The following is a 27,172-nucleotide window of genomic DNA, read 5'->3' on the forward strand; positions in this document are numbered from 1 at the left end:
CAGTGGAAACAGTGTCAGACTTTATTTTTCTGGGCTCGAAAATCACTGCAGATGGTGATTGCAGCCATGAAATTAAAAGACACTTACTTCTTGGAGGGAAAGTTATGACCAACCTAGACAACGTATTAAAAAGCAGAGACATTACTTTGCCAACAGAGGTCTATCTAGTCAAGGCTGTGGTTTTTCCAATAGTCATGTATGGATGTGAGAGTTGGACTGTGAAGAAAGGTGAGCGCCGAAGAATCGATGCTTTTGAAGTGTGGTGTTGGAGAAGACTCTTGAAAGTCCCTTGGACTGCGAGGAGATCCAACCAGTCCATTCTAAAGGGGATCAGTCCTGGGTGTTCTTTGGAAGGAATGATGCTAAAGCTGAAACTCCAGTACATTGGCCACCTCATGCGAAGAGTTGATTCATTGGAAAAGACTCTGATGCTGGGAGGGATGGGGGGCAGGAGGAGAAGGGGATGACAGAGGATGAGATGGCTGGATGCCATCACCGACTCGATGGATGTGAGTTTGAGTGAATTCCGGGAGATGGTAATGGACAGGGAGGCCTGGCGTGCTACAATTCATGGGAAAGAGTCAGACATGACTTAAGCGACTGAACTGAACTGAACTGAACCACTGGAATAATATAAAGTAAGAAAAGAAATGGATTTTGCTCTCAAGGATCTTAGGAGCCTAGTGCAGGAAGATACTTGATAGAAGCTTAACACTTCTAAGTATTACATAAAATGTTAAAGCTTGTTCAAAAATTATCACTAATCCAGTAAGGCAGAAGTGAGTTAGGAGTAACCAGAAACTATAAAGGTAAGCAAAGGGTTAGTTAATAAGGCTGTTGTAGATATTTTCCCATCATTTTTAATATTGGTGTAGTGTTCTCTATTGACTTACCATGCTTTATATAATTCTGTTCCTCTTGATGAACATAAATTTCTTTAAATTTTTAGCAGTGTTAAACATTTTGAGGATAGATTTTTAGAAGGTGATGATTTATGTGTGCTTGTGTGTTCAGTCGTGTCCAACTCTTTGCGACCCTGTGGCCTGTAGCCTACCAGGCTTCGGTGTCTATGGGATTTGCCAGGCGAGAATGCTGGAATGGATTGCCATTTCTTCCTCTTGGGCATCTTTCCACATCTCCCGTATCTCCTGCCTTGGCAGGCAGATTCTTTACCACTGAGCCACCGGTGAAGCTTAGAGGCAGTTAAAAGGCATTTCAGTGCTCAAGAGAGTTGAACAAGTCCTCAAACAATAGGGTATTGTTAAAATGGGGGTGGGCTGAATGAGAAAATAGGTTATGGGGGCCAGATTTTGAAGGGTAGTATATCTCAGGCTTTTAAAGCCACGTTCCAACTGAGAAGATTTGCATTATAAAACCAAAGATCATTTTTCAAATAAAATTTATAACATTATATATATTTTTTTAGTTATACATGTCACCCTAGACATTCTGCATGTCCTGACTCCATTAAGGGTTCTTGTTATAAAAGTTGTCAGATTGGAAAGTTTGAACCTGATCTGAGAGAAATATTAACTTTCTGGAAAGGGAAATAGACTTTTTTCTTTTGATTGTGTTTATTTTAGAAAGATTACTCTGGCAAGTGAGAGTGAAAGCAGAGAAACTGCAGGAGGTTGGGTGATTTGCAATAATCAAAATCTAAAGTGAAAAAAGACCTGTATTAGGAGAGTGGGATTCTGTACATACTTTTCCCGTTTGTAGTACAGTTGTATGACCTACTGTAATTTTACTTACCTGTATTTCTTACTAGACTTAGGAAATTTTGATGTATGTCATGCTATGTTGTGGATACCTGTTCTCTTTCAAAAATAGATAATTCTTAATATCTATTGAGCCATTTATTTGGGTCAGCCACTGAACACTTTATACATGTTATTCTATTTTGTCACCATACTGCTATGCTTTGCTGTATGGACTTTCTCTTTATTTACATTTTATAATTAAGGAAACATAGTAAGATTAAATTAACTTATTTAAAATAAGGCAGGCTAGACCTGTTTTCTTTGTCTTGAGAAGCTGTATTGTTTTCCGTTGTTATCAAGCTACTACTATTTTATATTCTTTCTCTTTTTTGCTACTGCTAAGTCACTTCAGTTGTGTCCGACTCTGTGCGACCCCATAGACGGCAGCCTACCAGGCTCCCCCATCCCTGGGATTCTCCAGGCAAGAACACTGGAGTGGGTTGGCATTTCCTTCTCCAATGCATGAAAGGGAAAAGTGAAAGGAAGTCGCTCAGTCGTGTCTGACTCTTCGCGACCCCATGGACTGCAGCCTACCAGGCTCCTCTGTCCATGGGATTTTCCAGGCAAGAGTACAGAAATGGGGTGCCATCGCCTTCTCCATCTCTTTTTTAAGCTTGTAATTTTATAAACAGCTGAAACTTTCTGAGTTTCCTGGAGAACATTATTGGAATATTATTTCTTGACTTGTAGGTTGTATCCTTAACTAAATCCTTTAGGTTGGCATGTTTATGGCCTTCTCCAGAGGTCAGACAAGAAATATGATGAAGCCATTAAGTGTTACAGAAATGCGCTAAAATGGGATAAAGACAATCTTCAAATCTTAAGGGACCTTTCTTTATTACAAATTCAAATGCGAGATCTTGAGGGTTACAGGGTAAGTAGAGAATTTTTTTATTCTAATGAGGAAATATTGTTAACGTATTTAAAACTTTTTTGAGTACTTTTTGATAAAAAATTTTCCATTAAAAAAAATTAATTGAATTTGCCTCCTTCCTCCAGTAGTGGTTGTGTTTGTAACTGGAGTAAGCAGATTTAAAAGTTACTTTACTGTGAAGCACAGTTGGATTACTGTATAAGATTGAGTTAATTTAGTAAAAAATTAACACACACACACACATTTCTTCTTTTTACCTCCATAGAGACTAACATTCTGTTTTTGTAGCTACATTGGTAAGGGGAGATTTTTTTCCTTCCAGGTTTACTCAAATACAATTAATGTACAGTATTGCATACATTTTAGGTGTACATCATAATGATTTGATTTACATCATGAAATGTTACCACAAGTTTAGTGAACATGCATCATGTTATATAGATATAAAATAATACAAAAAGAAAAAAAATTATATTTTTTCCTGATGATGAGAACTCCTAAGGTTTACTTTCATAACAGTTTTTACATATAGCCTACAGAAATGTTAATTATACTAATCATTTTGTACATTGCATCCCTAGAACTTAATTTTGTCTTGGAATTGGATGTGTGTACCTTTTTATCACCTTCATGCAGTACACCATCCTGCCCCCTTCCCACCTCTGGTAACCACAAATCTGATTTCTTCTTCTGTGAGTTTCGTTAGTTGGTTATTTGGCTTTTTTTTTTGAAGTTTAACTGCCCTTAACTGCCATATTAGTTCTTGGTGCACAACATAGTGTTTTGATATTTTTATACGTTGCAAAATGATCACCACTATAGCTATATTGTAACCCTTAAAAATCAGTCTATTAAGGGACTTCCCTGGTGGTCCAGTGGTTATGAAACCACACTTCCACTGTAGAGGTCATGGGTTCCCTTGGCATGGGAACTAAGATCTCTGCCTGCCGCATGGCCCAGCCAAAAAATAGGAAAAAAAAAAAAAAATCAGTCTATTAATTCAGATTTATTTAGTTCCTCTTTTTTTTTCTTCCATGAAGTGCCTACTGAGTTGCTTTCTGAAGATCTTAACTCAGTAGTTGGGCACTGCATTTATAAAAAACTTTTTACCTTTGGACTATCTTTTCCATTCTTTCTTCTCAGAGTAAGTAGATGAGTAAGTAATAAAGGGTACCATGTCTTAACTTTTAGAAAAATTATTTCTAAGATTATCTTGGAAGCTTCACTGTGCTTATTAAATACTTTTATGCTTCCATAAAGCTACACAATATGGATGTTTAAAACTATTTTTTATTATCATTTCCATCATTGTGTTACTGTTGTGAGTTAATATGATCTTCAAGGAGCATTTACTTTTTTTGTAAACCTAAGAAAAAGTGTTCTTTTTTCCCTTAAAGGAAACGAGGTATCAGTTACTTCAACTTCGACCTGCACAGAGAGCATCATGGATTGGTTATGCTATTGCTTACCATTTATTAGAAGATTATGAAATGGCAGCAAAGATTTTAGAAGAATTTAGGAAAACACAGCAGGTAACAACCAGAAGTTAGACCTAGTAAACTAGGTCTGATTCTTAGTATAACTAAAACAGAGAAGTGTATACAGATTTACTGACTTTTTATTTGAAATAGTTTCAAACTTATAGAACAGTTACAAGAGTAGAACAAAGAACATAATAGAAGTTCACTCACATTAAGTAATTGTTAATATTTGATACGTTTAGTTTATAGTCTCTGTATGTACTTAGCTATTTTTTCCTAAAACATTCAAGAGTAATTGTAGACACCATGCTCTTTTACTCCTAAAATGCTTTTGTGTGGTATTTCCTAAGAATCTCTATAGTTGTTAACTCTTATAGATAGTATTGTATAAATTATCAAAAAATTAGGAAATTTAACATTGATAGACTGTTACTATCTAATCCACAACCGATATTCAATATTTACTAACTGGCCTATTTATATCCTTTCTAGGATTTTTTCTTTTTTTTTTCATTTCCATGATTCAATTTAGAATCATACCTCACATTTAATTATCATTTTCCTATAGTCCCTTTTAATCTGGAAGTTTCAAAGGCTTTCTTTTATTTCATGACATTGGTGTTTTGAAGAGTCATGGAAGTGCTTTTGTAGGATATTCATCAGTTTGGACTTCTTTGATGTTTCCTCAGTATTGACACTGTTATGTATTTTTGGCAGAAGACTGCAGAAGTGATGTTGAGCCCTTCTCTGCTCACCACATTAAAAGCCATGTGGTGTCTGATCCGTTTGGTTTCTTGGTTAAGGTGGTGACTGTCAGGTTTCTTCACTATAAACCAGTTATTTTTTGTATTTAATAAATAATGTGAGGCTTTATGAGTAGTCTCTTCCTCATCAGACTTTCACCACTAGTTTTAGCGAAATTCCTTGATTATGATTCGTCCTTGGATAAGCCATTCCTATGATAGTGGCAAAATGGTGATTTTTCTTATTCCTTCTAGATTTATTTGACATTCTACTTTTAGTAAGCTTTCCTTTCTCCCCTATTTATTTATTATATGTAAGGACTTATGGATTCTTATTTTATTCAGTGGGTTTTAAGTTAATATTGTCAGTTTTAGTTGCTTCCTAGAGAGATATTTAGGAATTTTTAAAAATGAGTTTTATCAACCGTATATTATCCTTTGACTGCTTGTATGTATTTAAGTGTGAAAAGTTTTGTAATATGAAAATAAAATTCTCACTGTTAGTATTCCTTGTATCCATATGTAGACATCCCCTGATAAAGTGGATTATGAATATAGTGAACTCCTTTTATATCAGAATCAAGTTCTTCGTGAAGCAGGTCTCTATAGAGAAGCTCTGGAACATCTTTGTACCTATGAAAAGCAGATTTGTGATAAACTTGCTGTAGAAGAAACCAAAGGTATTTTTTTTTTAAGAGTGCAATTTATTCTGATATTTAACTATGACAAAAAACAAGCCTGAAAAATCATTGCATATAATATAGCTCTTTGATGACAAAATCTATTTCTTATTCATGCACTTCAGATAATTTGTAATGTAGGAAAAACATTTAAACAGTAGATGTTGTTATAGGAAAAAATAATGGTGAACAATAAATTGTTGAATGAAGTAACTCAGTGCAGTATTGTTTATTTAAGTGTCTGATCTGAAAATATTACAGTTTGATTAAAATATAGGAGGCAGTTTGCTCAATTTTGAAAGACAAGATTAAGTTTTTAAGAAACTGCTTATTAGCAAAACTGAATGTGTACAACAGACTTCTTTATTGTCAGTAATATATATTGATAAATCAGACTTCACTGAAGTGCTTATGGGTATGCAGTATACTTATGGCTTCTTTATGGTTTACCTGAATATCTTTCTGAATACAGAAAACATGAACTAGAAACTCAGGTTTGTATGTGTGGATTATGATAGGAGGATGGGTAGATCCTTAAATAAAGATCTCCAGTGTTACCATTTATTAGAGGGCTGTGAAAAAGGAGTCTTTGTAGTTTTAAAAGTTCAGGAACTGATTATGGAAAACAAAAGAAAAACAACAAGTAATTGAGTACTTTCTAAGACTTGCCTTCTGAAATGTTGCTTTGCCTTTGTTAGACCAGGCAGCTGAAGTTTGTTGGTTTCAAATTTCTCACTGCCTTTGAAGTTGAACACTGGAGAAGTGTGGTGTCTGTGTGCAGAGTGGACTTAGCCATTATTCTTCTGTGATGAACTTTTCAGCAGAGAATAATGCTACTGGCAAGAAAAAAAATGGAAGTCCAAGGCGCCTGGAACTCATTTGTGAACTCTAGATCCAAGACAGCCACTTTCACATGATTTGATCATTCCTGAGCAGTCTATTAGTTATAAAGGAGTAGATTTCTGACTAATTGGAAAGATGATGAGATTAAAAAACCAGTTTCAGTTCCTTCATTGTCTACCAGCCAGCTATATGATGAGGGGCAAGATTGGGCTTCAGTTTCTTTGTGGAAATACATGACATTGTTCCAAATACTCTTAAGTACATTGTTTTATTTTACTCTTTTGATAACTTTTATTAGTGAGGAAGAATGACAGATCAAGCTGAGGACTCAGAATTGACCTATGGATTTAGCAATTTGGAAGTTACTGATGACCTTACCAAAAGGACTTTCTGAACATTTGGAAGGAGGGTAGTAAAACACCAAACAGGTCAAGTAGATTTCAATGAGATTTTAGTAGAGGAGTTGAGGGATAGCTTGCATAAATGACTCAACCAAGTAGTTTTGCTGTATAGGAAGCACATCCAGGGTAGTGATGGGTGGAAGGGTTGCAGAATCAAAAGATTTTTGCAGATTGTATTTATTGTGCTCACCGGATAATGAGATGGAATATTTGATACAGTAGAGGGGATGTGATCTAGTGGATAAATTGAAGGATTAGCCTTAGATAACAACATGAATAGTTCATCCACAGTAATTAGAGATGATGGAGTGTATGGGCAAGTAGGTGTGTCAGTGTGGTGGATAATTTGGAAGTTTATCTTGCTTTCATTTTCCCAGTGAAATAGGAAACAGCTATCAGTTCATTCCACAAAATATGTTTTGAATATCTATGGTGAATCAGGTGGTGGGGACAGGGAATATAAAGAGAATAGAAGGGAACAACTAAAAGTAGAATCATCAATCATTGGGCATTCCAGTAACAAAGGCATTGATGTTAGTGATAGGTGGTCAGGATAATTTAGGAATTTCCTGGAGTGAGTGGTTGGCATAGTTAGGCAGAAAATTTCATTGTTAATTGTTATGCAATCAGTTCCTTCTACAAGGAAAAGGTGGGTAAAGATTATGAGAAGGAAATATGGATGGGTGTGGCATATGGGAGAAAGGTTACAGGATATTATTTATGTTTTTAGTAAAGCAGTCTTTTCGTCAGTGTAGAGCAGACTGTTAACTTTGGTGTTGTTGACACTTTGGGACTGAGATGTTGGAGATTGAAGTCTCCTGTATGTTGCATAATATTTAGCAGTATCGGTAGCTTATATCAGATACCGTAGCACCCGCTTCCCTGTTGTGACACTGAAAATGCCTCTGGTATTGCTAAATGTCTCCTGGATGACAAAAATGCACCTGGTAAGAACCACTCAGGATAGAGACATTAAGAATATGGGTTACTTTAGCCAAATTGCTTGGGTTCAAATCCTGACTCTTTAACAATTGACTTTGTCTGAGAGACCCTTGGAGCATTTACTGATTTTCTTTGTTTTAAAATGACACAGATAATAGTAGCCTATCTCATGGAGCTTTGAGAATTGAATTAGTTAATGCATGTGAAACATTTGAAAAGTCATTTTCACACTCAATAAGTGTTCATTTTTATTACCTGATAATAAAAAGGGGTGCAAGAATGCATTCTTGGCTTGAAAATAATACCTTTGGTGAATGGGAGCTCATTAAAGTAGGGAAAAGGATTCTTGAGCAGTGTTTGAGGCTTAGGTGAGTTTGGAGCTAATATGCTTCTAGTGAAACCAGTGCCCCAGTGCCTTCATCTGGCAGCTTCTTTTATGAGAAGGTGTGCAGCAAGTGAATAGTTGGGATCATACAGACCTTAAAACTGGTAAACCAGGGAGCCTAGGTTTTGAGATTAGTTACCATATTTGTGGCTGCTAATGTCATTCATGGATGAGATTGGTCATACAGCCCAGGGAAGACAAGCAGTGTCTTTTTAAAGTTTGCTGAAAGGCCTGAAGAAACAGGAACAGTTTTTCTCTAAGATTGAAGGGTAGGATTGGTGAGACAGGAAGAAAGTCAAGATGGTTAAGCTTAAAGCAGGATACGTATTTGGTAGATGAAAAAGAGAGTATACTCATTAGTTGGAAGAAAGACAATGTGGCCATGATTTGGGCTGCTAGAGCAGAATCTTTTCGTAGCTGGTTAAAACATCACAAGGTTAGGGTAATGGACTGGCCATTAATTTAGATTTTCAAATTGTCTGTATGTTGTCAGGAGTAACTGAGTAGATGATGGCTTAGTGACTGTGTTCAGTCAATTTGAGAAAGTAGCCTGGAATTAGACATATACCTGAATAAATTGAGGATGTGAAGAGGATAACATTTCTACGTATGAACTTTTTAAAAAAGGAGAAACAATACTGTAACATTGTAAATAGTCTTATTGAAGGGAGTTGAGAACCCACTTCCCAATATTGAAGAGGTTTTAAGAGAAAGTCTAAGGAAAAGTTAAACATACTTAGTTAACTCAATTTTTTTTTTTTAAATCAGGGGAACTTCTGTTGCAATTATGTCGTTTGGAAGATGCAGCTGATGTTTACAGAGGATTGCAAGAGAGAAATCCTGAAAACTGGGCCTATTACAAAGGCTTGGAAAAGGCACTTAAGCCAGGTAACACTGATTAAAATTTACTTTATAAGCTTTAATTGCTTCTTTTGTTAACATACATTGTGTTAATTCATTGAAAATGCTGACTAGAAAAACTGGTTAAGAATTGGTTCAAAATCTGAATACAAAAGTACATTTGTGAACTTCCATTTAATATGGCAGGCGAGGTGTTTTCTGAAACCTCTCTTCTACTACAAATTCATAGAAATAGTTGTAAAAAGAGTTTTGGAAACAAGTTTTAAAAATTCACAAATGAATAGCAGTGTCAGAAATATGAAAGGAAAATGCTAACTTATAGAAATGGAACTGTTTCCCTAAAGGAAAGAAGGAAGCGTAACTCTGTGGTAACCTGTGGCTATAGCAGAGTGTGGCCTGCTAGGGCAAGTGAATGTCGCCAACCTAAAGGGAAGCACTGTTTCCTATGTGAGAAGAAGAACGCAAATAAACTTGGTCCAGAGACTCTTCCCCCAACCATTCTCTCGCATGAATGGGACCCACTTGTGAGGACAAGTCCCAGAAACATGCTATCTACAAAAAGGCAAGAGTCTTATCCAGGATGATAGAATTTGAAGCAAAATTTCCTACACAACTGATAGTGAACTATTCCTGGTACATTGATAAATGTGAGAGAAACCTTGTAACAGTGGCCATTCTCTGTAGTAACACTAGCATGGAAATAAGAGTGCGGGTGAAAGGCAGAGTAGAGAGCACAGAAGAGTGCATGATGAAGAGAGGTGGGGAAATACGGACAGTTATGAGAAAGGACCTAATGGAATCTGGGAGGTGACAAAACCTACTTACTGATGGGACTTAAAGTTTTTATAGATTAAATATGAGAGGCCATACCTGAGGAAAATTAGTGAAGTGGAAGACTGATTGAACAAGGAAAGTTCTCACCTGAAAGTAAAAGAAAATATAAAAGAAATATGAAAAAATCAAGATAGAGGATAGATAATAAATCAAAGTTCCAAAATAAAGGAAAGATGTTAGAGAAGAGGCTGAAGAGAACATTAGAAAAGCCATTATGGAAACATAATAACTGAGCCTTTCTTAGAACTAAGTAGAGGAATCAGAATTTGAAAGGCCACCTAAAGCAGAACAGGATAAGGAAAATCATGTATTTTATGTAATTGTGGGTTAAAATGTGGAAATTTTAGAAGGAATTATTCTAAAATGATGGTTGGTATATTTAGGTGGTTACATTATGATAATTTTTCCCCATGTTCAAATTTTCTGTTTAAATATGGTAATTTTTATATATTTTCAGAAATTTGTAATTTTCTAGCAAAATGTATAATTACATAAGGAAAAAATTTTTTTTGGTCTGCAGCTAATATGTTAGAACGACTAAAAATTTATGAGGAGGCCTGGACTAAATATCCCAGGGGATTAGTGCCAAGAAGACTGCCATTAAACTTTTTATCTGGTAAGTGAGAATAATTGCAAAGGAATGGAAATTATATTATGGTATACAATATCTGCCCTTGGTTTTAAATATATGAGTATGCATATTAAGATTTTAAGGTACGCCATGTTAGAGTTGTCTGGGTAAATGTTTAAGTCAACAAGATTTTTTTCTTCCAAGGTGAGAAGTTTAAAGAATGTTTGGATAAGTTCCTAAGGATGAACTTCAGCAAGGGTTGTCCACCAGTCTTCAATACTTTGAGGTCGTTATACAAAGATAAAGAAAAGGTAAAGCAAAATACATTGGTTGTTTTATTTTTTGACTATGATTTCTTTGCTTGGTGTTTGGATAATTGGTTTTTGATTACCCATGCAGGTAGTACACACTTTGTGAATCTGCTAACAGTCTTCCTAGCCCTTAGACTTTAAATGCTTTCTGTTTATTTCCTTTTCATTGTCTTCTCTCTTTAGCTGAATAATTTACCACCTGTTTGTTTTCTATCTTTTGTTTCTGGTCTGTACTTTTTAATAAATCAGTGCAGGTATGAAAAGTTGGTACAGTAGTGATTTCTTCAATATTGTCTCTATTCCCTCCTCAGGGTGAAAGCCAGAAGTAATTTTTTGTTTTTAAACTAAACTAAGTTTTAGCTTAGTAATCTTTATCCTTTTTAGTTGGTAGAAAAAAAATTCTGTCAGAAGAATTTGTTTAATGTCCCAGTAAGTCAGTTTGTTCTTTCAGCTATGAATACAGTATTCAAATGCTTGTTTAAGTGTGTTTTAATCTTAATTTAGATTATTTTAAGTGCAGTGACAACAAGACATGTTGGCTGGATTAAAAAAACAAAAACACTTCAAAGATGGAACAGATTAAACATACTAAACACTTAAAGCACAGTCTAAGTCATAAGTGAAAGTCAGCCGGTCAGTGGTGTCCGACTGCCACCCCATGGGCTATACAGTCCATGGAATTCTCTGGGCCAGAATACTGGAGTGGGCAGCCTTCCGTTCTCCAGGGGATCTTCTCAACCCAGGGATCAAACCCAGGTCTCCTGCATTGCAGATGGATTCTTTACCAACTGAGCTACCGGGGAAGCCAGTGCACAGAAAGGGTGCTTATTTGCCAGTCTTTTCTTGAGAGGTCTAGGATATGGGCTTTATTGACAACTGTTTCACTTTTCTTTTTTTTTCCTTGCTTAAATCACATTAATAAAATGTTTTTCTTCTAGTTTGGGCAGAGTGAGAACGTGATGCTTGTGAAGCAGTCTTGATTGTAGAATCATATATATTATTATGACTTCTCCCTTTATGGTTGTCTTATTTAAACCTAGATTGGTGAAAAGAAAACAACCTAATTTATCTTTTGAGTCTTTCCACACACAGTATTCATTCAACTTACAGAAACAGTTCTTTCTTTTGTTCTCATTTCTTAAGTTTATGTAATACTGGATTAAACTCTGCAGTGATGATAATGAATGCAACTAATTCAAACAGGCTTGGGAAAACAAAACTCTTCGTAAACATGTAGCTCACTTTATGGGAGCAGAAGAACATGAATGTTTCAGAATAGCCTAGCTGTGACCACAGTTTTTTGAGATAATGAAGAGAGCTGGTATTAATATGTTGAGTCAGTTAAGTTGAGGTCATTTACGAGAGCTTCTATAGTAATAAATTCATTATAGATGGATTAAGCAAAGAAGGGGATTATAAATTAAAAGTATTCACAGATCTCTTACAAAGCCATGAGTCAGTAGTATAGTCATGACTCAAGAGAAACCAGAACTGGGACAGCCACTCACTCTCCTAGATCTCAGAAACCCACCTACTATTCCATGCTTCTGTTTTATTGATGGTTTCCCCTGGATGATGAAATTGAGACTTGATGCTGTCATCTATTGGTGGAATTTCTCTTTTCACATAGTATTTAATTCTTGATTTCTAAAGTGCAGATATTAACTGTGGGTATTATTTATGTAAATTAAGATAAAAATGAACCAAGATTAAAAAAATAATCCATAACATTACCTCTTTTTGTCCATCCTGTAAGTTTTGCCTTAAAACACACCTTCAAAAGTGTATAGTCTTAAATTTTTATCCATAGGTTAAAAGGTATGTATGTGAGAGACCGGGGGTGGAATCAGAAGAGAGAGGGAATTGGAATATTTATTTAGCCCTCTAATAGTAAATAACATGCTTTGCACAAGCATAGTAACTATATAATAATTTTTCTTTTTTCTTTTTTTTACTAAAGTGTGCTTGTGTGTTTGTACTGTAGGTGGCAATCATAGAAGAATTAGTAGTAGGTTATGAAACCTCTCTAAAAAGCTGCCGGTTATTTAACCCCAATGGTAAGTGCTCAAGTTTTATGTTTTAAAAAAGTCTTAAAAATCTTACTATATTATGAAATTCTTGATCAGAAGGTCAGTATTGTTCATTATTTGGTCAATAAGCTTAGTATATTTAAACATTTTTCCCTTTAAGATGCATTAATATGTATATTATGTGAAAATATTTGATAAGAAGATGATAACAGTAGCTTATTGAAAATTTTATGTTGAACTTAAAACATCTCCAAAACTACATGTAATAATATAATGACCCTCCATTTACCCACCACTCAACTTCAGTAATTTTTACCTCATGGGCAACCTTATTTCATCTATATTTCTTACTGGTATTCCTCTACTCCCTTGTTATTAGAAAACAAATCCCCCAAATCACATCATTTCATCCATGTATATTTCAGTATTCTAAAGATCACAACCATAATAGCATCACCATACTTGAACATTAATGCTTCCTTAATATCAAAGGGAAATGTCCATGCTTACATTTCCAGGTACCTTAAAAATATTTTTTCTCTTTGTTTCTGAAGTTTATTTGAATGAAGAGCCAGATGAAATCTTTACTTTGAGTTTTGTTGATATGTCTCTTTAACTTTATTTTATAAATCTGTAAGTTTCCCCTCTGTTTTTTCTTTTTTCCTGCAATTTATTTATTAGTTGTGTGTGTGTGTGTGTGTGTGTATGTGTTTAGTTTTTCTGTAGTCTAATTTTTGCTGAATATACCCATATGGTGTTGCTTAACAAGTTGTTTCTCTGTCCTCTGGATTTATTATACATTGTAAGTTAAATATAGAGCTATGTAGTCTAGTATGGTAGCCATTAGTCACATGGGGCTATTAAATTTTTTTTAATTAAGTAAATTTAATTAGTCACAGTAGTCACATTCACTTGCTGCTCAATAGCTTTGTAAATCTAATGCCTACCATATTGGACAGGGCAAATCTACAACATTTCCATCATTGCAGAAACTTCACATGGACAGATCTGACTGTCTACAGGTTTGATGAAATTTTATTTTTTTCCCTCATTTTGTTTTAAAGACAAAGAGATGAGCAAGATTATTCCACAAGTGGTGGTGTGTCCTTTGATCAGAAGGCATGAAGTGTTTATTTCATGTGTTACATGAACTGTTACAAATTACAAACTAGTAATATTAATATCTGCTAATGTAGCATTTCAGGTTATACAGAAAAAGCAAGATAAATGCTTTTTCACCTTTGCCTGTCCTACTTTTTTGTTCTTCACCAGTTTGAACTAATGAATTTCAAAATAGTGAATTGACTATTAGTAGCATCCTTCAAAGGTGTTATAAAGGTATTATTTTGAATTCATGGCTTTAAACATATTTGATGTTTTAAATCATTGCAGTTTCAAATGGTTCCAGCCTTCACATACTAGGGTAGTAGTTGATAGCTTCCTTGCAGTTTTGTATAAAGAAATATTCTAGTTCATCTTGTATACTTGCCCATAGCAGACCTGTAATCGGTTGTTTTTCCCAAGGAGCCCTGTTTCCTACAGTGGGAAAACCCAATATGGGACCTGGGGTGCTTATTGCTATTGAGTTGATCACTGTTTCTAGGTCTCAGGTGAATTTTAATAGTACTTTTTAGAAGGCGTTACCATGGTTTCATTGGTTAATCATCATGATGTTCCTTTGATTATCAGCATTTTCCTACATATTTTACAAATGTGGAAGAGGTTCAATGACATGCCCAAGAATATGCAGCACTTTAGTTGCAGATCTATCAGATCGGGAGTTGGTGAGTTCCACTCCTATTGTTTGTCCACTGAGCCATCCTACTTCTACTAGGATAAAAATAAGCAATCTGTTGCTTTCTTTGAAAGCAAATGACAGTTCTTTAGATTTTAGAAATTTGTATTAAAAAGCATTTTTTAATGTGTGGGTTGTATATTTAACTTACACATTTTCTTGTGAGTATATAAAAATAAAACTGAACTAAAATACAGAATAAGTATTTTTACTTATCTCATTTTTTGGTATAATTTTTAGTTTAACCCAAAGTATGCATTTTTGCATATTCAAAATAAAGATATATTAAGAATCTTATCAGCAGAATTCAAAATAACCACATCACAATTATATTTCTGTATAGTTTGGTACATTAGCTAGAAACCCAGTTAAGCAGTCATGCCTTTCTTTTTTTCTTTTTTTTTTTTTCAACCCTACATTAATGGAAATTTTCTCTTTATTCTTATTTTCCCCCCTCATACATAACATCCTGACCATAGTTCTAGTACAATTTGTTGTCTCTATCCCCCACCCCCCAGTTTTCTTTTTGGGTAATTTGTTACAGCTTTGATCTCATTTATCTGCCATGTTTATGATAAGCATGGCATTGTGCTAGGAGCTGTAATGATACAGAGCAGAAAGTGTGGTGCTGTCCAAAGATCTTATACATTTAGAGCTAGTTTCATAACTAGATGCATAAATAACACGATTTGACCTACTTTCCTTATTAATAAAGATAGAGCCACTTTGAGGTGGCTAGTCTCTTTAATATAGATAATGACTAATTTTTCTCTACCTCCTCCCCCACTCTTTAAAGATGATGGAAAAGAGGAACCACCAACCACGTTACTTTGGGTCCAGTACTACTTGGCACAACATTATGATAAAATTGGTCAGCCATCTATTGCTCTGGAATACATAAATACCGCTATTGAAAGTACACCCACGTTGATAGAACTCTTTCTTGTGAAAGCTAAAATCTATAAGGTAAAAATCTTTTCTGCTTTTTTTCTTATGAGGTAATGAGACATACATTTTTAAGAACATATGTTACATTCTAAATGCTCTAAGAAAAATGATGTATTGGATAGCTCAGCACACATGGAATAACAAATGTTTTTCTCAGTCTGATTGCTTTTTAGACTTTTCATGGTCATGCTGATTTGCTCAATTATTTGCATCTATATATACATCAACACGTGTATACAAATATACACAATGGTTATTCATATATATGATTGTTCATAATACATGTTCTCATGCATTCACACATATCTGATTATTTTCTTGATTTTAACTAGCAAAGATAATCAAAAGTAATTAAATTTGCTGTGAAATGTTTGTTTCTCTTAACATCTGAATATGATCATGTATCAGTATCTGGTAATCTTAATAAAATGAAACTGGAGATTTCTACTGTGAATTCTGCATGTTATCTCTGCTTCTTCAATTCCTGTGTCTTGCTTGAGAATCTCTAGTCATATGTTCTAGTATCATTTTAAAAGTTTTAATATAAATTAAATAATAGAAGCTCTTGGCGAAGAAGTTCTAAACCAATAATTTATGTACCAAAAAATAATGAAATTAAGTAACATTTTAAAGCAGTTTTTAAATGCCAGGGTAATGCTCATTAGTTTTGTGGCTTTGCCAGATGGACTAGTTAGATGAATTAAGAATGAGGATCGTCATGGAATGCCCACTAGTGGTCCGAATTGTAATGTTTCCACGATACCTTAGAGTAGAAATTTGGCCATCCTTTTGCCTGTTATGACCTTTACATTGAATTATGTTGTTCCCACTTAAAAGGTTTTGATTCTTTGATTCAGCCATTATTTTTCAGTATTCACTGTATGCCAGGCACTGTTGTAGTGTGTAGCCAATGAAGTTATAACAGTAGACAAAATTTTTAAAACAAATCTTTACTGTCAGAGAGCTCATAGTCTACATTGCCAGAAAGGTATCAGAACTTATAGTAGATGGTATGCATCTGTGTTGATTAGGGTTGTAAGAGATAGAAGGTTACCTTTGGAAGCATTTGTGTCTTAGTTATTTATGAACAGGAAAGAAATTACCTGCGTAGTAAAATTAGCATACTGACAGGTTTATTTTGTTTTTGTGTCCTCTTACTTTAGCATGCTGGGAATATTAAAGAAGCTGCAAGGTGGATGGATGAGGCCCAGGCCTTGGACACAGCAGACAGGTTTATCAACTCCAAGTGTGCAAAGTACATGCTAAAAGCCAATTTGATAAAAGAGGCTGAAGAAATGTGCTCCAAGTTTACAAGGGTTTGTACAGCTAGTTTGTTTGTTTATGAATAAAAAGTTCATACTTGTATAACTTGTTTATTTTTCAAAGTTTACTTCTGATATTTTTCATATCAAGATAAGATTTTAATTAAATTGCCTTGACAAAAAAAATTGAAATCAGTATTACTATAAAACATTTCTCAGGTGGCACTAGTGGTAAAGAATGTGCCTGCCAGTGCAGGAGATGGAAGAGACCAGGCTTCGATCTCTGGGTTGGGAAGATCCCCTGGAGTAGGAAATAGCAACCCACTCTAGTATCCTTGCCTGGAAAATGCTGTGGACAGAGGAGCTGGTGGGCTACAGTCCATGGTGTTACAAAAGAGGTGGAGATGACTGAGCACACACACACACATCATTTTTCAAATAAGGTTTATAGTGGGTTTTTAAACCCACTGAGTTTTTAAACTCTGATTTATATTGAGATATGTTCAGTTGAAATTTTTAGGGGTGAATATACTCATATTAATTGAGTATGTGCTACTGTCCCATCCCAAATTATGTAGATCTTTTTGATTAATCATTTATGAGGGTTTTTTAGTGGTTAGAAATATAATTCTAATTTCTTTCACATATTAACTGTTCCCTCTTACTCTGAGAATGGTTTTAAAAAAATAGAAAATTGTTCTGAAAATTCAGTCAATTAAATCCCATGGTGTAATAATGTATTTGGTAAGAAATCGTCTTTGATTATGTCTGCTTTTCATATAGGAAGGAACATCAGCAGTCGAGAACTTAAATGAAATGCAGTGCATGTGGTTCCAGACAGAATGTGCCCAAGCTTATAAGGCAATGAATAAATTTGGTGAAGCACTTAAGAAATGTCATGAGATTGAGAGAGTAAGTAATATATACATAAACGTTTCTCATTTTATTCTGTTACCCATTGACAGTTTTGGGGAAATCCTCTTAATTTTTCTTTTCTCTCACTTTCTAATGCATAACAAGTAATTGCTAAAAATCACTATTCACATTTTTCAAAGTTTATAATAAAAATAATATAGATTACATATTCAGCAGACTTCTCCATTGTCTACTCTTCCCATCAGAATTCATGTGAAAAACTTAATGGAAAGTTTGTATCTTGACTATGTTTTCATTGATTTTTGGATGTTTCTTTCAAATTGATGCTGCTTCTTCATTAATACATACAAAGCTCATTAAGCTATGCTAGAAATCTCATGGTTGTGAGTTTGATTGGTGGTGCCATATGCCCTTGATAAATATTAGATACAAGCTTTGAAGCCTTTTCACAGTACTTCTGTAACCTATATAATTTCTCATTTTCTGATGTTTATTCTTTTCTTAGTCCTTTCACTTTTTAGTCATTTCTATCACTAGTAGTTGGCTTTCACTTTTTTGAATGTTTTTAATATATATATAAATAATTTATATAAATTCATGCTTCTTTTGTTACTACAAGTTGAGAATCCCAGAGGTTAGTTGAAATGTGTTAATTTCTGGTTACTTGACTTACTTCCTAACTAATTTCTCTCCCACATACCAACATTTCATTGCATAGGATTCAGATTTGTATTCTCAGAAAAATTGCCAAATACTACATATTAAAATCCTTTGCAGATTGTTCTAAATATAAAAGCTGAATGTTTAACATGTAAATCTACTGTACTGCACCATTATGTATGCTAATAAATTCTGTTGGATTTATGATGGTAGCTTTATTTAAATATGATTAAGGAAGGAATAATATATTTTAAAGCATCATTGTGAAAAAAAGATATTTATTGATATTCTAAAATGTGAAATCATCAAATAAACATAAAATAACTAGAAAAATAAAGCATTGTGTTTCCTTTCATTCAGCAAATAATTCAGTCACTAATGTATGCCACAAACTATGCTAGGTAATGGCCTATTGTATTTGCTTAATTGATATGTAAAGCATTCAAATCCAATTATTGTAATTTTTAATATTTTAAAATTTTACTGATTTTTATTTTCATGCCCTGGAAACAAGTAATTCCAAGGCTTTCATTTTTGTAGCTTCTTTGCTGTACTTCACTATAATAAAAAAGATAATTTTGTTAGCATTTTATAGAAATCACTGATGACCAGTTTGACTTTCATACATACTGTATGAGGAAGATTACCCTTAGATCATATGTGGACTTACTAAAGCTAGAAGATGTACTTCGACAGCATCCATTTTACTTCAAGGCCGCAAGAATTGCTATAGAGATCTATTTGAAGCTTCATGACAGCCCTCTTACAGATGAGAATAAAGAACATGAAGCTGATACAGGTATAGTATTCAAAGAGTTATTCTTTTCTGTGGTGTTTATATGTATATTTATGTTTTTGTGTAACATAGATTTTTCCTGAGCTTTTTTTTTTTTTGAAAGATGGTTTTTTTTAAAAATAAATTTATTTTCGGCTGTGCTGGGTCTTCAGTGCTGCAGGGGCTTTTCTCTAGTTACGCAGAGGAGGGGCCACTCTCTCTAGTTGCTTTGCATGGACTTCTTGTTGGGGCTTCTCTTGTGGAGCAGGGCTCTGGGGCTCATAGGCTTCAGTAGTTACAGCATGTAGGCTGTAGAGCACAAGCCCAGTAATTGTGCTGCACAGGCCTGGCCTCCTCACTGCATGTGGAATCATCCCAGATCAGGGATCGAACCTGTGTCTCCTGCATTGGCAGGCAGATTCTTTACCACTGAGCCACCAGGGAAGCCTTTTTCCTGAGCTTTCTGTTTGCACATTGTGGGACAATGTTATCCATGCTTTAGAAAACGGCGATGGCTGTTTTGTGAATTTCTCTGAGCAACAAAAGAAAAATACTATTGACTATAGTCTTTAAAAGTTAAGCAAGAATTTGTAACTGATCATTAGCTTTTTAAAATATTAATTTATTTTTTAATGGAAGGATAATTGCTTTACAGAATTTTGTTATCAGCCAAATATCAACATGAATCAGCCATAGATCATTAGCTTTTAAGGAGTTGAATTTCATCAACTTTAACTTAATATGGTGGCTCCGTGGTAAAGAATCTGCCTGCCAATGCAGGAGACAGGGGTTTGATCCCTGGGTTGAGAAGATCCCCTGGAAGAGGAAATGGCAACCCAGATTAAAACAATTAAAACAATCCAGTATTCTTGGTGGGAAAATCCCATAGACAGAGGAGCTTGGTGGGCTACAGTTCGAGGGATCGCAAATACAGTGAGGCACGACTGAGCACAAACCATGACATACTAAAAGATGGATATTGCTTGAACGTTAATACCCAGGTTAGAATTAAAATTAAGCCAGTAACATTGCTGAGTGATTTATCACTTGACCATTTTTAACATGCCATTTTAATAGCAAGATGTCAGGATGTGTAGGAAGAAGTCTTCCTTAAAATAATTATTTGGGAAAGGATCTCAGAATAAAAGTGACCTATGCATGTAAAAAGATAAAAAATTAATTGTCCAAAAATTTTGTGACTTTATTCAGGGCAAAAATGTTAGGGGAGTTGGGGTATAAAAACTGTGTCAGAATTTTTTTCCTCAGCCCTGAGTTTCTCCTCTTCTGAGGTTATGGTTGGTTACTTTTTATATTCTTCCTCCTGCTAAAGACCTTTGGATCCTTTTGTTAATTTGTTATTATACAATATTTAAGAGGCAGTGGCAACCCATTCTAGTACTCTTGCCTGGAAAATCCCATGGACGGAGGAGCCTGGTAGGCTGCAGTCCGTGGGGTCGCTAGGAGTCAGACATGACTGAGCGACTTCACTTTCACTTTTCACTTTCATGCATTGGAGAAGGAAATGGCAACCCACTCCAGAGTTCTTGCCTGGAGAATCCCAGGGACGGGCGAGCCTGGTGGGCTGCCATCTATGGGGGTCGCATAGAGTCGGACACGACTGAAGTAACTTAGCAGCAGCAGCAAGAACAATTTAGATTCTAAGGTCACATATTGAAACCCTTGTACAGATTTCACTTAAATCTCTGTTGTTATTGCTTCAGCTGGAAAGAAAATGCTAGTGAGAATCTGTAGGACAATTTATAATTGAAGATGATAGCAGTGATCCTCTGGCTTTGCTTATTTACTTTCCTATTTACTCTTCCTGCCTTCCACATCTTCTTCGAATTCTGCAAATAATATACAATTAACTTTTTTTTTTTTCCACGCATGTGGCATGCAAGATCTTAGTTCCCAAACCAGGAATTGAACCCGTCCCCCCTGCAGTGGTAGTGTGTAGTACTAACCACTGGATCACCTGGGAAGTCCCCATACACAATTAACTCTGGAATATACAAAGTTAAAGCAACTCAGAAAAACACCTAGCATATGTGAAAATCCGTCTTCACTTTTCTCCCTCCTGAAGGTTTTCTCCTTTCAAAGGGCTATCCCTATTAAATGTTCAGTTTCTTTTGTGCACAATTACCATTTTCAGTTTCATATGCACATATGTTTCAGGGTGGTTCTTTTGTTCGTTTTATTTTTTAACCCATAAATGGGATGATATCATTCACAATGTTCTAAAGTTTACAACATTTTAAATTTTGTTAATGGGAACGAGGGTTCCCTCTTCCCCATCACAGTGCTGAAGTAAATGTCCTATAAGTCATCACTGTGCACATATTTGTTTAGCAGGGATTGTTAGAAGAGGAAATTACTAGGTCAAAGATGATGAGAATTGCATAGCCTTCCATAAAAGTTTTTGTTGCCACCAACAGTGTATTGAGATTGTCTTTTATTTTATTGCTAACACTGAAAATTGTTCATCCTTTACATTTTTGTTACTTAGGGGAAAACATCTAATTTATAATCATTTATTTATTTGGTTGCTTTGGGTCTTAGTTGTAACACACAGGATCTTCATTGCATAGTGTGGGTCTTTTGTTGCAGCGCACGGATTGAGTAGTTGTGGCACAGAGCTCAGTAGTTGTGGCTTGCAGGCTTAGTTGCTCTGAGGCATGTGGGATCTTAGTTCCCTGTATCCTGAGTCCCTTGCAAGGGGGAAGAATTGCAAGGCAGATTCTTAATCACTGGACCACCAGGGAAGTCCTGCTTTTGGGTTTCTTACATGAATTGCCTGTTCATATCTTTTACCTATTTTATTTTGAAACTTCTTGGTTTGTAGGAGATCTCTCTGTATGTGTTCAGGACCTTAATCCTTATTTATGTGTTGCAAATGTTTTCTTCCTGTTGCTTGGGTCTTAGGTTTCTTTATGATGGGTATCTTTCATTATGTAAAAGTTTTAATTTTTCTAAGACAAAACTATTTTAGTCCTTTATGGCCTCTGGGTCTTGGCTTAGAAAGGCTTTTCTCCTTCAAAATGTATAACACATTTATAAATATCTTCTTTGTTTTCTCGTAATGTATGCTTTGTTATTTTTACATTTGGCTGTGTGATCATCTGGAGATAACTTTTATATATGATGGGAGGTGAAGGGTGGCTTTTTTATCTCCAAATAAAACACTGCTGACTTCGAAATAGTTCTTATTTGAATAGGTTATCCATAAGTTTAAAATGTCACTTTTATCATAATCTAAGCTCTGAAAAAATATTTTGGTGGATTGTGGCCATGGTGTCTTGTTCTCACATATATTAAAATTTATTATTGTTGTTGTTGTTTAGTTGTTAACTCGTGTCTGACTCTTTGTAACCCCATGCGCTGTAGCCTGCCAAGCTCCTCTGTCCCTGGGATTTTCTAGGCAAAAATACTGGAGTGGGTTGCCATTTTCTTCTCCAGGGTATCTTCCCATCCCAGAAATTGAACCCGCATCTCCTGCTTTGGCAGGTGGACTCTTTACTCCTGAGCCCCCAGGGAAGCCCAAAGCTTATTATAAAGTCATACTGAAAACTATGTTGTATGGATGTTGGTACACAGGTTTCTATTACCCATTTTTCTCTTCCTAATGTCAAGATATCAGCCAAGGCATCAAAGGATTGGCCTGGGTTGGAGAATTTACTTCAGGATGGCTTACTCATGGCCAGAGTTCTGTTCTTGGCCACATGGGTGTTTGCGTGAGGTGGTTTGGGTTTCTTCACAACATGACAGCTGGTTTCCTCTGAGTGATCCAAGGGAAAGCAAAGAGGAATCCACAGTGCTTGTATTTCCTAATCTTGGATGTCATAAATATTCACTTCTAGTACATTCTATTAGTTAGAATCGAGTCACTAAGTATAGCTCACATTCAAGGGAAGGGGAAATAGGCTTTACTTTTTGAAGGAAAGAATTTGTGGGCATATTTAAAAATCACCATAGTGGTAGAGTATTTTAGAATGACTTTTTTCATTTCATTATCAAGTGTTTTTCAAATACCTATTGAACATGTGGCTTTCAGATTTATTGCTTTAAGTCTACACAATACAGTGTTACCACTGTATTATAGCATGTTTATCAGAGATTTCTAGACTTTCTTTAAGACATTTTGTGGCTATTACCTCAGAATAATTGTTAATTTTTAATGTCACATTTTAAATTTACTATACAGTTATTCATTCTTCCTTCAACAGATATTTGAGTGTTTTCTGTGTGTTTTGGTATGCTGCTAGGCCTTGACAGCAGAAAGATTTTGAGTAAAACAAGGTTTCTTCCACCAAGAAGCTCACAGTCTAGAAGAGAAACAGATGTATAAAGTATCATGACAAGCAGAATAAGGCATGGTGGCAGCACTGTTTGACAGGATTAGAGAAGGCCTAACTAAAGCATAATACAGTGCCATAGGGATCTGAAACCGCTTGTTACATTCTTAGAACTGCAGGTAGTTTAATTTTGCTGGAGGAACTCATGCTTTTGTGCTTTGCTGTGCTTGTCACAGGAGGTCTCCTCTTGGTTTCACAAATTTTTTGAAGATGTTTATGTTCTTTAACAAATGCAGCCTTATTAAAGGCACATGAACATGTGTAATATGAGATATTTTTAATGGGAGTTGGGAATATTATTAATATATAGTAGTAATTGATCATTATAAATCTGATTAACACGTTGATGGTTTTCTTAACACTGCTTACAGCAAACATGTCTGATAAAGAGCTAAAGAAGCTACGTAATAAACAAAGAAGAGCTCAAAAGAAAGCCCAGATAGAGGAAGAGAAAAAAAATGCAGAAAAAGAAAAGCAGCAGAGAAATCAGAAAAAGAAGAAGGATGATGATGATGAGGAAATTGGAGGCCCAAAAGAAGAGCTTATTCCGGAGAAACTGGCCAAGGTACTTAAAAATAGTACTTAGCACAACTGAGTGAAATCTCATGACCAGCTCTTGTTTTTATAGTCTTTTTTAGCCAATTTGATAGATTTTAGAGTAAGAGATTTATTTTTCGTTTTCCTTCTTTCCTCTGTCTCTTCTGTCTTCTCTCTTTTCTGATTGTATGTCACATTTAAAACTTGAAATAATGATTCTGAGTACTGTGTATGGTATATTGGAAAGTTTTGGCTTTTGAGTCATTCTGATCTGGGACCACATAGTTAGCTCTTAGATGTCACTGTGTATCTTAGACACTCTGTCTAACTTCTCTGATGGTTTTCTCAATTATAAAATGTGACTAGGAAAAATCATTACTAGACAAGATGTTAGGACTAGAGAAAATATATGTGTAAAGAATGTAGTCTGTTATAAGCGGTTCAGTTCAGTCGCTCAGTCGTGTCCGACTCTTCACGACCCCATGAATCGCAGCATGCCAGGCCTCCCTGTCCATCACCACCTCCTGGAGTTCACTCAGACTCACGTCCACCGAGTCAGTGATGCCATCCAGCCATCTCATCCTCTGTCGTCCCCTTCTCCTCCTGCCCCCAGTCCCTCCCAGCATCAGAGTTATAAGTGGTAGGTAGCATTTAAGTTTTTATATAGTCTAAATTGAGCGTCTTAAAAAGTGAATTCTATATGTTTCTCACTCGTGTTGTCAACTTACAGGATATTGTACTTAACTATTTGTACCTAATGTCTTTAAAGTCCTCAAATATTTCCCCAAGCCAAAAATCTTATCTGCCATTTTTAACTGTTAGACTGAAACCAAGGCATTCATTGTCATGTAAATCATTTTGATCAGTAACATACCTATGCACTTTTCTTCTGACCCTTGACACCTTCCTACTCCATGTGTGAGTAACTGCATGCTTTATTATGTTAAAGCAATATAATAAATAATAACCCTAGAGTTGAGCTTTAGCCTTATTAGTAACTAAAAATTCAAAGTCATTGATTGCTTTATAACTAAGGGAAGTTGTAACACCTAATAAATAAAGTTCGAAAATACTTTTAGAATTATATCCTAGCAGATGGACAGTAATATCTCATAGCATTATTGCTATTTAAGAACCATTGATAAATGTAGGTTGGATTTCACAAAGCTGTATTGACAAATAATTTTGTGCTTTTTAGAAACAAAGATACTGCCTTTTTATTGTTGTTGGGAGTTTATTGAAAGACTATTACACAGGGATGTGAAGAAGCACGGAAAATTGACCTTTCAGGCCCCATGGAGAACTGCAGAGTTCCTTTGGGATAATACCAACTTTACGGGCCTTCCATCTTTATGCCTCCGCTTTTTTCTTACTACCACTTTTACCACCATCACTGACTGCCTGCCGCTCTCATTCTTTACGTTTTCTCTCTGTCTCATGACTCAATGACTTTTTTTTCCTGTAACTCTTTATGTCTTTCTTTATAGTTTAAAGAAGGGCTCTGTTTGTCTGTAGTTGCTGTCTGATAAGGAGTGCCCTGCATAGCAGATTTTTCACACTTTGTCTCCTTACACGCTGTTCCATTTTCTTTGCTTAGCCTATGATAGCTGCTTTGGGGCCAGATGTCAAGTTATAGTCTAGTCATTTGTAGCTAGAGGGTTGTAAAGTCTCACAGCAAAAGCACTATAGAAAGTATTTTTGACTCCTTTATTTGGAAGGAGCCTAGTGGAAGGCACCCGGTTTCATGGACTCCTCTTCAGTATATACTGTTCTTACCTGTTAGGCACGTAACACCTTTCTCCTTCTAGGATGCCTGCATCCAAGATGCCTGCATCTCATAGAATCCACACTCACCCACACCCCATGTGGTGCAAGGCCAGACTTCACACCACTGCCACAATCAGGAGGGGTGTCGCAGGCTGTTTTAAAAACTGCCTGCCAATTATGGGTCTCTAATCTATAGTTGCTTTTTTTGTTTGTTTCTTTTTGTTTTGTTGATCTTAAATTTCATCATTCTTCCAGGTAGTAAATGATAAATTTAGTTCACCAGATCAATGGCACCCCACTCCAGTACTCTTGCCTGGAAAATCCCATGGATGGAGGAGCCTGGTGGGCTGCAGTCCATGGGGTCGCGAAGAGTCGGACACGACTGAGCGACTTCACTTTCACGCATTGGAGAAGGAAATGGCAACCCACTCCAGTGTTCTTGCCTGGAGAATCCCAAGGACGGGGGAGCCTGGTGGGCTGCCATCTCTGGGGTCGCACAGGGTCGGACATGACTGAAGCGACTTAGCAGCAGCAGCAGCAGATCAAGATAATTTAAATAAAAGCATTGTTAAATTAGCAGCTATTCTAGTTAAGAAAGAGAGAAGGAAAATAAGAGGTTTATTAGCTTAATATTGAATTAACTGAATGTAAATCTGAAAGCTTGATGGAATGTATTGCTTGCTTATCCAACTACCATGAGGCAGTAGTTTTTAGTTGGTATTTTTAAAGATTTTTTTTTTGGATGTGGACCATTTTTTAAAGTCTTTATTGAATTTGTTACAGTATTGCTTCTGTTTTATGTTTTGGGCTTTTGGCTGCAAGGCTTGTGGGATGTTAACTCTGATCTTGAATCTGCACCCCCTGCATTTTTGAGAGAGAGGCAGAAAAGAGTGTACATAATGCCGGCAGTTCCACCCAGTGCTTACCTCAGTGAGCGTCAGAACCCCACCTGAGTTTGAGATGTGGGAGGTTTGACGGCCATCTCAGTTCTTATATGCCCGTCATAGTGTGACTGTCTTACTACAGTGATTGCGATTTTGATACTTAAATATATGATTTTCATACATACAACACAAACTAGTGATATTGTATATTCATAGCTATATCTGTGTGTCTTAACTTCAGGGATTTTCAAGGGTAGTTTATCCTAAAGCACTGGTTATAGAACATCATCCCTATTTATATGCTTTTGTTTATATCACTCTCTACTGCATCATATATATGTAGCTGTAGAATGTAGTTAGCTTTGTCTTGGTTATGTACATAATATTTTATCATTTAAATTTAACTTGACAAAGTCTTACCTCTGAGAGGCCCACAGAAGCATGTGGGGACAAGAAATCCACATCTCCTTTGAGGGCATATGTTTTCATTTATTAGAGTTTCAGACAGAATTAATTTCTCTCTTTTCTCTTTTTAAATTAAAATACTCAATTTCAGTCACAGTAGTGCTTGTAATGGGCTTCCTTTGTGGCTTAGCTGGT

The 27,172-nt window shown here is 35.6% G+C and overlaps 1 protein-coding gene across 1 annotated transcript in view; it reads left to right on the top strand.

Annotated features, from left to right (window-relative positions):
• NAA15 (N(alpha)-acetyltransferase 15, NatA auxiliary subunit) overlaps positions 1–27,172 on the top strand; it is a 75,822-nt gene that overhangs the window by 31,986 nt on the left and 16,664 nt on the right. The window contains exons 4-15 of the mRNA XM_010830286.1: positions 2,477–2,634; positions 4,032–4,166; positions 5,385–5,538; positions 8,878–8,997; positions 10,325–10,420; positions 10,580–10,686; positions 12,671–12,743; positions 15,308–15,477; positions 16,623–16,775; positions 17,505–17,633; positions 18,843–19,056; positions 23,756–23,949. Coding sequence (XP_010828588.1) covers positions 2,477–2,634; positions 4,032–4,166; positions 5,385–5,538; positions 8,878–8,997; positions 10,325–10,420; positions 10,580–10,686; positions 12,671–12,743; positions 15,308–15,477; positions 16,623–16,775; positions 17,505–17,633; positions 18,843–19,056; positions 23,756–23,949 — 1,703 coding nt within the window. The remainder of the gene's footprint in view (positions 1–2,476; positions 2,635–4,031; positions 4,167–5,384; positions 5,539–8,877; positions 8,998–10,324; positions 10,421–10,579; positions 10,687–12,670; positions 12,744–15,307; positions 15,478–16,622; positions 16,776–17,504; positions 17,634–18,842; positions 19,057–23,755; positions 23,950–27,172) is intronic.

The sequence above is a fragment of the Bison bison genome, unplaced genomic scaffold, assembly GCF_000754665.1.
Source record: "Bison bison bison isolate TAMUID 2011002044 unplaced genomic scaffold, Bison_UMD1.0 scf7180017864517, whole genome shotgun sequence".
NCBI lineage: Eukaryota > Metazoa > Chordata > Mammalia > Artiodactyla > Bovidae > Bison > Bison bison.